Raw genomic sequence first — 14,994 nt, forward strand, 5'->3', positions numbered from 1 at the left:
GAGACTTTGCTACTCAGCTTTGCCTGAGAACGTTCTCGGGAGCAGGAACATTCTTTGTGCAATTAGGAGTGTAAAATTTACAGGTCCGTGGCGAGGAAGAGTGCAAGCAAGGGAAACAGGGCTTTGTAATCCAACCTTGAGGTCACTTACCTGGGAAGGAGGAAGCACAGGCTGTACTTTGAGGATTGTGTGTGTTTTACATGAAACGCATGGAGTTTATTATTAGTCTTAGAAGCATAAGCAGAGCTAAGCAGGGTCTGTAAAGTGATGGACTGAACAATTTCTGCCCAAGCTGTTTTGTAGATAATTGTGTGAAGCTTTAAAATGACATTGATAAACAGAATGAAGGTAAGATTTTGTATGTGCTGTTTCTTGTTCTATGTATACAGTTTTTTCATTCCATAGTGAAGAACTTCATGTAGCAGAAGTCACTTCTGTTTTAAGTGCATGATCAAGTACAGTTTGTGTACTTGTCAGAAAGTATTCTTGATCTGCTCTGCAGTTTTAAGAGAGGAATGAGCATACTGAAAATCAACAGCAGTTCTGTATCCACAGATGTGGATGTAAAATGTTGAGGTAATAGTGGTGCATGCCAGCACTCGTGTATTTCTGAGTTTATAACTTTGAAGTGAAGAAAATGAAAAAGTATTGTACCGTAATTAGAGTGTTAAAACAGGTTCTTGTGTTTACCTCTAATTTTGATAGTTTAAAAAACGTATTTGTTATTAGCTAAATTTACAATGGCAGTTTTAGGTTTCTAGGAAGCTCTAGTGACCTCTGTAAAGAGGTAATTCAGTGAACCTGTCACTAATAATTTCACTCTGCAGCTAATAGTAATGGGTTTAATCCAGAAATTATGAGCTGGGCCCCTTTCCCTGAGGGAAGTATTTCTTTCCATCTTAAATATAAGGTGGGGGGAGCATAGTAACTTTAACAGGACCTAGCTTTTCTTTTATTTTTGAAGTGTAGGGGGTTTTTTAAATACTGTATGGCACAGAATTTTTCTTCAATTACCTCCATCTGAAGTCACACTAATGCCAAATTTTTTTTACCCCTGCCATTTTAATGGAACACAGCTTTGCTTGCTGTTTTCTCATGTTTGCCCGCTCTTGCAAACGAGCTCATGATGGCTGCAGTCTTTTAGAACCCTGTGAACAAGAGCCCTGACCATGTTAATCGTGCTCTGACTGATATTCTGAAGGGCACTGAAGCTTCTGACTGGTGTTACGGTGGCCATGCTACTAGATAGCAATGCAGCAATTGTGATGAAAATTTACATAAAGTTATTGTGTTCGAGTATTGCAAACCAAGAAACCCAAGAATAACTCCTTCAGTGGCTTACAGACTGTAACTATTTTTAATATTGGCTTTGAATGTCAATAATGTAGTTTACCTCTGTCTTGTCCTAATGAAAGAAATCCCTTTCTTTCCAGCATACAGGGGCTGGAACTTTGTAAGCATTTGAAACACAGACCTTTGGCTTGTTATTTTGTGAGAGTTCTGAACTAATTCAGCAGTGGCTTGTTTTATAGAATTGTTTCAACCAGTTGTTGTGCCTCTTGCTTACGCCTAGTCTTTCTATTTGCAGTTCTATTTTTCTTATTTATTACGTTTTTTCTTGAGCAAAATTTTTAAGTTTTAGCAAAATCTATCAACTCAAATGCTTACTTTTACTGAATATGTTATACAATCGACATACGTTTATACTTCAGAAGAACACAGGTGGGTGTTTTCTAACACCTAGGAGTGACTTCATATGTGTCAGAGTGCTATGAGCAGATCCACATGATGCCTTGAGAGAAAGCGTAGTGGATGTGGCATACAAGTATGAAGAACAAATCCTCTGAAATTGATTGGAGTGCTTTTCTTGATTTTATTTACTTTTTTTTTTCCGCTGTTTGAGTAGGAATTTACATTTAGTGCACTCAGATGAAGTAAAAAAAAAGAAAAACTTGGTTCACTTTCCTCAGTTTGTCAAGCTCCCTGATAGATTTATACAGAAGTTGTTTTGGAAAGGGCATATAGTGTGCAAGGATGAATATCTTCCAACAAATGGATTGACTTTCTTGTTGCTGCTCATTAGCTCTCAGTGGCTGACTGGGCCCTGAGTCCTTGGTGGGAACATCAGTACCTGACATGTGCGTTGCTCGTGTTAAATTAGTATCTGGCTGGTGACTGTTAAATGCTCTAGACTAAACAAGACTGTTCTATTAAATAAGATTTAAAATTGTAAAAAAAAAAAAAATTGAGATTTTACTACTTCAAGACTGGCTATAAAGATTCAATGGCGAGTAGTAAGCAGATCTGTTACCTTTATTAAAATTAGCAATGGCCATGCCCTGAAACAGGTACGTGCTCCAATTAAGAGAACTGGAAAGGAGAGAGCTGCAAAGGGACCAAGGTGCTCATAGCCATGAAACTGCTTTGCAGCTGCTGCCGTGCAGCTGCCAGAAGTCTTCAGTAGCTTCTGTCTGTCTGGTATGGAGGTGGGTTGGGGGGGGCACTTTGTACAACTGTACTACTGCTGGCATATACCCAGTCTCTTTGGCCAAGATATATAAAAAGCTCTCCACAGTTTTACTCTGTAATGACCAAAAATTATTGGTCTTCTCTTAATTCCCATACCCTCATTTCTTGTGCCCCAAACCAAGCTCACTCTTGCTGCTTCAGAGTCCTGCAGTATTTCATGATCCTCAGACCACAGCGAAGAAACTGTACTTGTAAATACCTTTCAGCAGCTAATCCTCTTCAGATTCCTTAATTGTTATGCGAAGAGAGTTAATCTGATATGACAGTTCATTTAAGGAGTAGATCCAAGTCTTGTTCACTCGAACCTCCTAGAAACAGAGCATATTTAATGCATGTAAAATGGGTAGCTTGTTTTAATTAGAAAAAGCAATATATTCTAGCTGAAAATTAGTGACATACCTCATAGACACTGTAGTAGAAGTAATCAAAGTCTGATCTTGAGTTTGATCTTTAAATAGCTATCCAACAGTGCTTACTTGAATGTAAATCTCAGGAGCTATCACTGGATTTGAAAAGCCTGCAAGTACGTCATCTTAGACAGCTGTTCCACACTGGATGTCTTCAGTGTATAAATTGTTAAATGGGCCTCGTGTCCTTCATGATCTAGTATTTCTTGATCTATTTCTTACTAATACAATCAAAATGCAGTTGTTATACACCCTGTGCTTTTCCAAAGTATTTTTAGATTCAGAACTGATTGTGGTTTTCTGCTGATGAGAATACAGCTCAGAACTGTGACTCCAGAGAATCAAGTTTTTAAGATAAATCTCTATATCCTTAGGCATAATATAAAAGAAATCGATAGCTTTAGGAGAAAAAAAGAGAAATGTTAAATGGATGTTTAATAGTTGAGACTTGTCTCAAGTTTTCCAGCTTAGAAGAGCAGATCAGACAGACATGTCTCAAACTTACTTCAGAGAGCAGCTTTGGAACTGATGTGACTCATGTATGGTAGACAGTCACTGGAGTTTAGCCTAAACAGTGTGAAATCAGAGAGTCCCAGAGAAATCTGACATCTCCTTCTAAAGGTATGAAGGCCGATGCTGCGAACAATCTGGTTCCTCATGTATCTGAAAGTAGGAGAAGTTCCCAGGCTCACATCTGTTTGCCAAGAGACAGTGAGAAAAGATTGACTTCACATTGCCTGAGTTGTGTAAGGGTAACCCTCTGAAAGGCAAGTGGTCTAGTGAGCAAACATTGAGTTTGTGCTCAAATAACATTTTCTCTTGCCTTGTCTGTCAGGCCTTCATTAGTGTGTCAGTAAAGCTCACATCAAATAAAACCTTCTCTATGGGCTCTAGCAATGTTTACTCAAAACACTCAGATCTTTCTTTTTTTTTTTTCCTGAAGGAAAAAAAGTCAGTGCTTATTTCACTTTCCTAATGAGGAGTGGCGAAGGTGTGATGGAGGTTGTGCACAGAAGAAGAGCAGGAACTTTTTCATGCATTGTTTGAAGGCTTAGGCCATTACTTTTTGAAACTCCTTCAAAAAACAATTGATAATTAAGAGGGGATGGATGTTTTTTCTCTGTGTTTCTATGAAGCCAAGGAACTGCATATAGGTTGAAAGCTGAAATTTCAATAGGTGGAAGTATTTCAGAATAACCAAAATTTGCACTTAAATGAATAAATACCTTTCTATTTTCTTTAGCCGAGATGAAATAACAAAATGAATAGTTTTAATCTGAGTGTTTGAGTTAGTAGTACTTTCTCAGTTGAAGTAAGTATTAATGTTAGATTTTTTATTTCCTGAAATTTAAGCACAAAACGATTGTCCCCAAGTTAAAAGCAAGAGAGTCACTTTTTCCCTTTTTTTCCAGTTAAAAATAGTAGTTATATTTTATGGACTACTGCTGTATGGATTTTTCCAATGATGGGAAAAACATAGAGTTTTGTTATTTCTTTGATTATAGGCAAGTTAGTCGTAACACAGTAATTACTGTAACAGAGTTGGTAAAGTGTATTTCTCCCCTTACTTAGGAAAACATGCTTCAGTAGGAATTTTCACCATACATCAGGATGGTGCTTGTAATACTGGTGCTGCCCAAGTAGTGGAATTATTGCTGCTTTTTATGTTTATTTCTGTTCAGGTAAAGCATTCTGTTATTTTTCCCTCTGTGTTCGTTCTGGACTGTTTTACAAGTGGCATTCTGCATGCATGTGCTCATATAAGGCACAAATGAAGTGTACTTTGTTCATAGTGGAAAAGGTACACCTGTGAGAAAGGAATGTGAATGAGAAAGTGTAACTGTGTAAACACGTTTATGCAGCTGCATTTTAATGTAGCTTATTATTGGAGCTCTCTTTGCCAGATGAAACTGTTACAACTGAAGATAAGCGATTAAAAATTTCTCCAAAACGTTACGAGCCAAAGATGAATCAAAAATTATACTTTTCTGCTCAATTCTGCTTCCAGTTTTGCTTGTACTTTTAAATGAGGTGTCTTCATGTCAGTGTCTGAAAACTTTCAGATGTTGGTAACACTCGTGAACTTTCCGTACTAAAGCAGTTTTGCAGGTTATTAAATGCTAGTATTTTTTTTAAGACTTACCTCTATTAGATCTTCACAGAAAAAAATCATTCAGCTCATGTTAGTGTTTCTGTTCTGTAAGTAGGTTGAACAAGATAGTCTTATATTTCATAAAACTCAACCTTAACGTGCAGTGATTTGTGATAAAACCCAGAATCTCAACGAAAAACAGTTAAAGAAATACTTCAGCGAGTCATTTTTCAGTTGGAAAAAGAGGACTGCAAAATGTCACTATCATACTTTGAGAACGTTTAAAGAAAATCAATCAAAATAGTTTAGAATCCTGCTTTATTTGTTTGCAGTATCATTGGCCTGACTTTTTAATTACACAAGGGAGAAGATATTTTCTAGGCACTATGTGGACAGCAAAAGTCATTCTTTGCCCACAGAAATGTATTTGTGTGCTTTGCCTTTGTGAGTTCATATCATCTGAAGTAACACAGGTCCAGCTTGCAGAATATAAAAAGAAAGTTGAACTATTGCATAAAATGTAGCGTGCAAATTTCCCAATTATGAACCAGAAATTCTTTGTTTATTTGGTAGAAGGGAGGAATCCCCCAAAACGTCACCAAAAGAAACCCCAAACCCAAATCCACCAACAAATAGACCAGGAATAGCAATAGTGTCTAACGCTTCTGCATTCTAGTGCTGGAGAAGACTGCTTTGCAGAGTTAAAGATTTTTCAGTCTCTTCGTTTGCTTTACCCACGGCTTTTTTTAGGGACATAAATTATGAAAGACCTTGTGATGAAGTCTGGATGAGTGGACAAGGACAGCCAATTTACTTCATTCACGTCATCCATTGATCAGGCAATATTTCATTTCCATGGGACTAGCAGTCAGGTAGGAGTCTCAGTACTTAAGGCTTCAGCGAGGGACATGATGGTACTTAATCCATTTTGCTTATATTGCAACCTATATTTATGTCCAGGTTTGTCTCCTTTACCCCCTGGGGGTAGGAAAAAAGTACAGAACAATGCCAGTGTAAGAGGATCTGAGTTCTTACATTTAGTACTTTGTTTCATCCACTTGTCGTCTTCATCCTACATCTCAGAGTGAGAAACCCACACATTTAAGTACATTTTTCACTCTAGGGGCCTTTCTTATTCTTTTAAATTATTTTCTTCTGTCTGTGTCTGTGTAACCTAGGTTGTGAATTAGCTCCTCTGGCTGTTCAGAGGCTCCAGAGTGCCAATTTTGAGTTTCCATCACAGGAATGATGCTTGATACGTGCAGCTTCGGTTTACGTCTAAAGCCATTGAATCACATCTGTATAGCTGCGGCCTCAGATGAATCAATCTGACTTTACAATCTGACATTATATTTCTAGATCCAGGGCCACTTGGGAGTACTGTGTAGACACTAAGTTCTCTCTGCAGAATTGTATGGTGTGACAGCACTAGAGCTAAATTAGATCTGGTAACCTGGCGGATCAAGTTGATTCAGTCTGATTAACTTCTCAATGGTGTACTTGCTGGCATCTCCCTGTCTACTGTTGTAATCTGAAAAATGCCAGTGTGGGCTTCTGAATAATTCAAGTAGCTGCTTCTAGCTCAGAATTTCCTCAGATATTGTACGAAAATATATTTTAGCATGAACAGTAATAAATGATTGGTTCCCTGATGCATTTCTGTAACTGCAATGATGGATTTAAGCGGCCCGCTGCCAGTACTAGGCTGTAACATCTGAGTTGCAATAACCAATATCATGTCCAAGAGAGGAAGTTTTTTGATGGATAGGAATCGTAATAGAAATTCAGTGTAGGTGTAATAAAATACTCGCAGAGCATGTGTGCCACATGCAGTCCTTGTGCTGTCTTTTTAGCCTCTCGTTAGCTCTTTGTTTCTATTCCGTAGTCCCTTATTCTCTCCAATTTATTAACAATTCAGCAGAATTTCTGCAGTGCCTGAGCTGTCCTCTGTCTGGCCTTCAAGTATTGCAAAGCTTCTGAGCTTTTTTTTTCCTGAGTGCTTGCATAGTGCTTTAGCATCAATTTGTCCCTAGAGTACCCAGAAAGAGCCACCAGCTCTCCTACTGAAGTTGGACATTGTTAGAGTCCTTCAGCCTCTCTTGAACACGCGTCTCTGAAAGATACTGCTGTTACAATAAGTATGTGATTAATGTCATATTAAGCTCAGTGGCATGCAAAGGCATCCAGCCAAGAGAAGGGGATGGTGCTTGCTGGCATTGCTGGTTATCTTCAGGAAAGGACGGTGATCAAGTCTGCGAGCCCTTTGTACCTTGTTTGAATAGAGAGTAATCAAATGTTGTACTCCATAGCACAGTGTGTCAGCCGTGCTTGTAAATACAATTCATTTTAGGTCACTCTGGAAGTAATGCCTCAAATTTATTAATGTGGAAACAACAACCGAGAGCACCATTCTCAGAAGTGGTGAGGCAGTGGCACAGGCTGCCCAGGGAGGTCACAGAGTCACTGTCCCTGGAGGTGTTCAGGAACTGTAAATGTCTTACATGGGCAACATTGGTGGTAGGTGGACAGTTGGACTAAGTGATCTTAGAGGTCTTTTTGATCCTTAACAATTCTATGAAATTATAATCCAATTGACTCTTAAATATGGTGCTCTTCATAGCATTTTTTACTTTTATTTTTTGAGTTCTAGGAGCTATCTTACTGTTTTCACTGCATGTTTTATATTGATGTTAAGCATATGATGAAAAATGTTATTTTGCAATCAGTGTTTTTGTTTGTTTCTGAAAAAACAAACTGGTCCTTACAATGAATTATGATGATGGCTTGCCAATTCTTCTAAGTTGAAGGGATTTTTTCTTTGATCAGAGCATGCAAAGTACTTCTGTTTGCCAGAATAGCCCATCTGTTATCAAAGACTTGACGTTCTGATCACAAAATAACATTTTAAGATGTTATGGATTACTTAATATTCAGTATGATATAACAAATTTTCTTCTGTTCATTTTCTTCTTTTGTGCATAGCTAAGCTTTGAGAGTTTATGGTATTTGACAGAAGCTGTTGCATGTAAAATGTCGTGATAGACCCATAGATTGGAACTTCTTGAATTGGAGAATATGGTATGGACTTAAAGCAAGGCTTTCTTGGTAGTGCAGACATCCTGTAGGTTCTGGGCGTGTATGCATTTCCAGGTGGTAGATAGCATAACGTTACTCATTTATCTGGTCTAGGTTTCCACAGATCAGATCTGACATCTTCAATCTGTTTTTAATTTTTCTAAATGCTTCCATTCTTTTCTACCTTCCCCAGTTTTCTTGTGCCTGTACTCCACATGGTGCAGAGCTCTATTTTATCTCCTGATTGTTCATTTACAAATGATGAAGTCAGCATTTGATGTCACTGGAGATGAGCAACATTAAAAGCTGAATGTAGTACAGAAGTGGACAGTGAAGTGGATATCAGACAATCAAGGCTTTATGGGGATAGAATGTGGGAAAACGTTTCTTCTTGCAGCCGCTCACAGTGCTGAGTTTGTCTTTCAGATGCTGTAAAGCCAGTAATTGAATTGGTCTGTAACTCAAAAATATGATACAGTATTTAAATTTGCACAGGAAATGTTTTATTAGCGTAACCTATGAACATACATTATATCTTCACTTTACTATCATCCTTGGGAACAAAGTATCTGCAGTGAGTTGATAAGTCAAGATATAGTAACACTGATCTGTGCAGTACATATAATAGCAAGAGCTTTAGTAGGTTGTAATCCTTTTGGTCTCTGTAGTGCTCTTCTTCCCAGATACCAAAGTGGAGAAAAAACATGAAGAGGCCATGAGATGCTTAGCGAGTAGATGTGGCAGAGTATCAGCAGTGAGCTGATATGCAGCAGTGTGTACATAATTAAGAACTTTGTTAGTAAATAGTTTTGCAATAAAATATGTAGAGTTCTGTGGTTTTGAAAAAACAGCTTTGAGGTTATTGTTGTGACACTTCTAAGCGTTTATTGTGTATTTTGAATGTTCAGAAAGTAAATACCTTACCGTGGTCCTCTTTCCATTTTGTCTTATGTTTTAAAGCTATCTGCTTTGCAGTATTAGTGTTTTATTCACTAAATGAGTTTCCTGTAAAAGCAGTCCTGGGTTACCAGCAGTGAATGGCTCTATGCTAGTGGAAAATATTTTTTTCTATTGAAGAATCCATTAATCCAAAAATTTTCTTCTAGGTATGATGCTGATATTGTGTGGAAGGGGGAAAAAAGGCTGCTGAAGCCAGTAAAATTCTGTTTGTAAGTAAGAAAGGCAAGAAACTTTGGTTTAAAAAGTTTCCCCCTTTGAAATCTTTTGAAACAGTCTTTCAACATCTGTTAAAGGCCAGATTGTGACAAGCAGGGGGAGCTGTTGTGCACCTGAACTCAGTCAGAGCTAGGATGCTTATTTTTGGGGGAACGCTGAGGCAACAGAGTCCAAGTGGTTCTTGTGGTAAGGGTAAAGATGCCCATGAATGAGAAATTCCTTTTACTAGAACTGCATTATTCACCATCCCAGCTCAACTTGGCCTGAAGGAGAAGACAGCGCTTCACCAAAGGCAGCCTCAGGTGAGCTGGGACCTGCCGAGTGGAGTGGGCTGGATGATTAGATCTGCCCCAGAAGGATGCCAGTTCTAAGATTTGCATTGGAGATGCTCAGAGCCGAGGAAGAAACAGGAGTTGTCTCCCAGAACATGAGGCTTGTAAGTTCGGGAGCTAAAAGAGCAAGCTGAAACCAAGTTGTGGCATTTCCCATAGTAGTATTTTTTACAGTTCCTCAGAATACAACTGCAGATCCAATAAGTGCTGTGTTTCCTACCGTAACAAACTCTGAGCGCGTTCCAGTGCTGCCACTTTGCACTCATGGCCCTTGAACTGAGGGTTCAAGTCTCCTCAAGACTTGGTGATTTTGATGATCAGTACAGCTCTACAACTTCCTGAAAGGAGGTTGTGGCCAGGTGGGATTCAGCCTCTGCTCCTTGGTAGCAGTGACAGGATGAGGGGGAACGGCCTCAAGTTGCAACTGGAGAGGTTCAGGGTGGTTATGAGTTGAAACAGTTCTCAAGAGGAGCAGTGATGCAGTGCTGCAGGCTGCCCAGGGGGGAGGTGAAGTCACTTTGCCTGGAGGTGCTCATGAGCCGTGGAGACGTGGCACTGAGGACAGTATCGTTGGTAGGTGGATGGTTGGACTAGGTGACTTTAGAGATCTTTTCCAACCTTAACGGTTCCGTGATCTCTGGTTTTCGTTTGTGGTACCTGATGACCTGTACGCGGACAGGCTCTCAGGTTTGCAGTCCCTGCCGGTGGCTGACAGCCATGCGGTGGAAGTAGGCGCTGGATGTGGGAGCGAGAGTCGTCAGGAGCTGACGAGGAGTGGGGAAGTTCAGAAAGAGCTCCAGGTGACACCGGGCGCTATTCCGCGTCTCGCCTTCCCCGATTATTTCCCTCGCTTGCGGTTTACGGGCGAGTTGATTCCACTTTCCCTTTCTGCTGGCGTGTGTGTGTGAGGAGAGAGGCGCGGGGCGGTTGAAACCCACCGGTCCCAGTGGGTGCCCGCCGCTGCGGAATATGGCTTTAATCTCCGCCCTGGCTTTCATCAGGAGGATCAAAGACGGGCGGCAGCGCGGGGCCGAGGCCCCCAGACACAGCGCGGGAGCCTCGCGGCCGCTCCCCGTGCCTCGCTGAGGCGGGGGGAGGCGGCTCTTCCCCAGGGGGGCCCGGCCCCGCCGCGCCCGCCCCGGCCCGGCCCCCGCCGCCGCCGGCTGCTCGCCGCGCGCTGCTCGGCACCGTGCCATTGTTCGAGCGGGCGGCCGGCACCGCGTTCGGTTCGGGGCTGCGATCTGCTCGGCCCGCGCCTGGTAAGTGCCGAGAGAGCTCGCGCCGGGTAGAAAAGAAAGCGTCACGGTGCAGATCTTGCTAGGAGTACCGCCCGCAGTCGGTTTGTTTAAGCCGAAACGCCGCTTTGTAGCGTAAGCGGACCCCTCCGCTTGCGGGAGGCGAGAGAACGGAGAGAAGCAGCCCCGCGCCACGCTTCGGCTGTCCGAGCAGATCCGCTGTCATACCGGCAGCGGTGGGACCGTGGGCCGTCCTGGCGCAGCCGGGCGCGGGGAGGCTCCGGCGGGACGGGAAGCGGAAAGGAGTGCGGGAGTGCGAAGCTTTCGGAGAAAGTCGTTGTTGGGCTGGAGGTGTGAAACTGCTGCCTTGTTAGGTGCCGGGTGCCCTGCTGCTGCCGGCTCGCTGCCAGCTCCACGCTTTGTACCTGTCTGAGGTGCCCTGCTGCTGTCGGAACATGGGGAAGGCTGTTGTTAGCAGCAGATGCTTAAAAGATTTTCCGGTGTAGTTTTCCGATATGAACAGAAAACCTGTTTTGAAAGAGGTTGTCAAGAGGTTCTTTAACCTGCAGTGTGAGGTGGTGATGTGGTCAGGACAGCGGGAGGGTAGCTGGGGCTGTGTCTTTAGGAGCGCTTTTTGTCTCCCTTTACAGCTGTAGTAATGTAAATGGCACAGCAAGATGAGCCAGAAACCTGCTGGACTTTCAGTACAAGTAACTTCTTTTAGATAAAGAAAGATGTGGGTTTTTTTGTTGGTTTGTGTGTGTGTGTGTGTGATCCCCATGTAAGCAGGATTAGAGCTACCTTGGGTCAGAATTTTTGCAACTACAAAAACTGAGATATCTTTCATGGTAATGGTATGGTAATGGCGAGTCAGCAAGTTGTGTAAATTGGATTTGGTGTGATGAGACCCTCCCAGCTGTAACCAGTGAGATCTCTGTGCTCTTACATTGTACTGAGGTGTATGTGCCTCCAGAGCTAGGCATGCTTTTCTTGAAGGACGGTTTGTTCTCATCAGGTCCATCTGTATCTCTCTTTCCCTTTCCAAAACTCTGGTTATGTGAAACTCTTTTTTCCTCTTCTTAATATGTATATATTTTTCCATTTTCCCTATGTGTATATGTTTAATTTATTTTAAAATAAAATTTAATCATGGCACAAAACTTCTAGAAAAGAATTTTTAGGGCTCCTTGTTACTTCTATTTTTAGCTTAATCATTAAGAGCTCTGACTTTCTAGCTAAAGCACTGCAATTGATTTCTTTAAGCAAAGCCTGGCAAATGATTTCTGTAAATGGTCTGCTGTTGTTTGTGCCAAGAAAAGTAACTTTAGCTTAAAGGCAAAATAGATGTTTGCATTTCTTGAGCAATCTTTCCCACCCTCTGCAGCCTTTCCCAGCTCCCACAGCTGGTGGTGGTGGTGGTGAGTGGCTCTGTGTGCCAGCTCGGCAACACTGACTCACCAGTGCCCATCTGCACCGTGAGCTACGCGCTGGCGTGGGGACATCTGGAAACTCCCTGTCACATGAATTGCCATTCCTCAGCCAGCCTGCGATGCAGGAAATGAAATCATGGTGGCTCAGGTTCAGGATGGGACAGCTTCATAGCGGGTCAGGCTGTTGAGAGGAATGGAAGAATTGGCTCTTTTTTCTTCTTTTTTTGAAAAACGAGTACAAAATGAAAGAGGGGAAATTTCCGTTCTGCAAATCTCTTCTGCTTCATAGCTGTCTTCTAACTACTATTGTATGGTAGAAGTGCACAGACTGCTGAAAGTCTGCTCCTTACCGGGCAGACCTTAATTGGGCAAATGCATATTTATAGACTGCTCAGAAAATAAATCGGCTATAAGCACTGCTCTCAGAAGTAGAAACTGAAAATCATATTGATCCTCCAAGTGAGGCAGTTGCATTAATCACGTAAACCCATGTGCTCATGGAAGAATCTTCCTGAAGATAAACTGTTTGAAATATACCTTAAATACCTGAGAACAAAGTGGAAGGGACAGGGAATCCTTGTTTCTAGAGAGTGCTTGTGTTTTTTAAAGTGCGAGCTTTTCAGGGAAGACCTAGTGGTTAACAGCTGAAGTAGAAAAGCAAGAATCAGGGTATTGAGAGAAACCAAGCACCACATGTGAATGCATAAGAGCTAGAGAATTTGAAAAATGTCCAGCTGAGAGCCAAAATGGAGATCAACAACCATAAAACATTAAAAAGCTGTTTGTCTTGCTGAAGAACACTGCAGTGATAGATAACTAGACGTCTCCCATAAAAAAGAGTATCAAACACCAGGCACCACCTGTTACTTCTGGAAATGCTAGGAAAAAGCAAGGATGCAAAGAATTTTGGTGATGTGAAGGAGGAGAAAACGCTCCTTAGAGTGGCTGTGCACTCACTGGCACAGCAAATGAAGCCTGGAGAGGATTTATCCACGTTTACAGTTTCAGACCGCATAACCCATTTGCCACATGAAAAACCTGTAGCCTCTTTAGGGACTGTAAGTCCATTATAACATTTCATCTGGAAGGAGACTTAATAGGTAGCTATGGGATTGTTAAATGTTGCTTATTTCAAGAATGCACTACTTTTTGAATTAAACTGCTTTAGATGAACTTTTGACATGAAAAGAATTTTTTCTTTTTTCTCTTTTTTCACCTTCAGGCAGTAAGTTCACACCCGAACCATCGTGCTTTGTAGCGGACAGGTCTGAAAGGACTGCAATACCTGGAACAGTTCATTTGGCTGAATGGTAGGATGCTGGCTGCAGCTGCAAGGCTTTCCGTAACTCTTCAGTGAAATTTGAGTTTTGTCCTACCTTAAATTAAAAATAAAATAAAATAATAATAATAAAAAAAAAAATCTCATGTAACAGTTTAGCTTTATTTTAGTGCAAGATGGAGATTTTGAGTACATGCATCTTTGCATCTTTTATTAAAGGTTTTTAAAACCCCAACAATGCAGAAATTAGCTTTTCTAATGATCTATAAATTATATGTGCTAATATACCAGGTTATACTAAATTTCCACTACATCGTTCCCTCTTGCACTTTTGTCATTCTCAATCTCAATTGCAGGCATTATGAGTCCAGATGGGATTTGTTGAACCAATGTTTCTTTAAGTCTTTTTTTAAGGAAACTTTAAAGTGAAGAAAAAATAGTTCAGTTGAAGCCAAAGGAACAGGTGAACTTAATCCAAGTCTCAAATGAACACACTAGTTAGGGAACACCAAATCCTACATAGTTTCAGTGTGGTGCTGCATTACTTTATTTCCTGAAGGGCTTTCAGTGTAGATGGCAGATGTCTGCCGACTAAGCCGTGTTCATTGTTAGCTCTACAAATAATAAAGAGATTACTCCATAAAGCTGTCACTGCGTAGCATTGCCTCTGCAGACTGTGGTACTTTCCAGAGATGATGCTGTTCCAAACTGTATGGCTGAAGTGCCTTCTTAGCAGTTATTGTTATCAAGTGTAGGGTAATTGAAGATAATTCTGGTGTTCTTCCTCTAGCAGTGCAGCTGGCATGATTTCTAAATAGTCATTTAGTTTTTAAATACTGTGTCCAACTAGAGAGGTGAAGAGGGATGGATAACCAAATGTAGCATATTAAACATCTAGTTTAACATTTTTTCTAATTGCATTTAATCTCCTATTATCTAGAGCTGTGTGTATTAAAACTGGTATTATATCCGTATCACCGTATTGCTCAGAATGTCTGTCACTTCCAAGCCTTCAGCTGTAAGTTCAGATAATAAAAATGAAACAAAACAAAACAAAAAACAATCAGAAAACCAAATCAACCAAACAAAACCACAACCCACCACTCTATTAAAGAATGCCAAATAAAGCTACCAATGCAAATGAAAATAAACAGCACAGCTCATTTTACTTTGAGTGTTAGTGTAAGCCTTAGTTCTTCTAAGCTGCAGCGGTACACAGCACCTCATCACATGGCTACCATAGGCTTGCAGAACAGTTATAGTTATGCTGACTTTAATACAACTTGGAGAGAACCTGAAGGTGAGCAGGTGCTTCCATGCTTTCTCAGGCTCAATGAAATTAGGTGGGTAGAGCTCAAGTGCTTCTCAAGGCTTATGAAGGGAAAAAGAGTGAGTTTGGTCTATTAATTTTTATAGCTTGAAGTAGTTGCTATATAATC

General features: G+C 41.0%; 1 protein-coding gene across 10 annotated transcripts in view; it reads left to right on the plus strand.

Moving 5' to 3' along the window:
- The window catches only part of DISP1 (dispatched RND transporter family member 1), an 84,355-nt gene that overhangs the window by 35,555 nt on the left and 33,806 nt on the right, over window positions 1–14,994 (plus strand). For 2 of the 10 annotated variants that reach the window (XM_052670152.1, XM_052670075.1), the window contains one exon: window positions 13,499–13,586. The exons of 2 other annotated variants lie outside the window; for them this stretch is intronic. Coding sequence is in view for 1 of the 8 variants with exons in the window: in XM_052669995.1 (XP_052525955.1) it covers window positions 7,521–7,545; window positions 13,499–13,586 (113 nt within the window). In the remaining 7 variants the exon portion in view is untranslated. Of the gene's footprint in view, window positions 1–7,475; window positions 7,546–10,766; window positions 10,871–11,090; window positions 11,198–13,498; window positions 13,587–13,999; window positions 14,019–14,994 lie in introns of those variants that run through there. 6 more of the 10 variants (XM_052669995.1, XM_052670567.1, XM_052670487.1 and 3 more) reach the window with 6 other exon arrangements.

Source organism: Tympanuchus pallidicinctus, unplaced genomic scaffold (assembly GCF_026119805.1).
Source record: "Tympanuchus pallidicinctus isolate F22 unplaced genomic scaffold, pur_lepc_1.0 scaffold1, whole genome shotgun sequence".
NCBI lineage: Eukaryota > Metazoa > Chordata > Aves > Galliformes > Phasianidae > Tympanuchus > Tympanuchus pallidicinctus.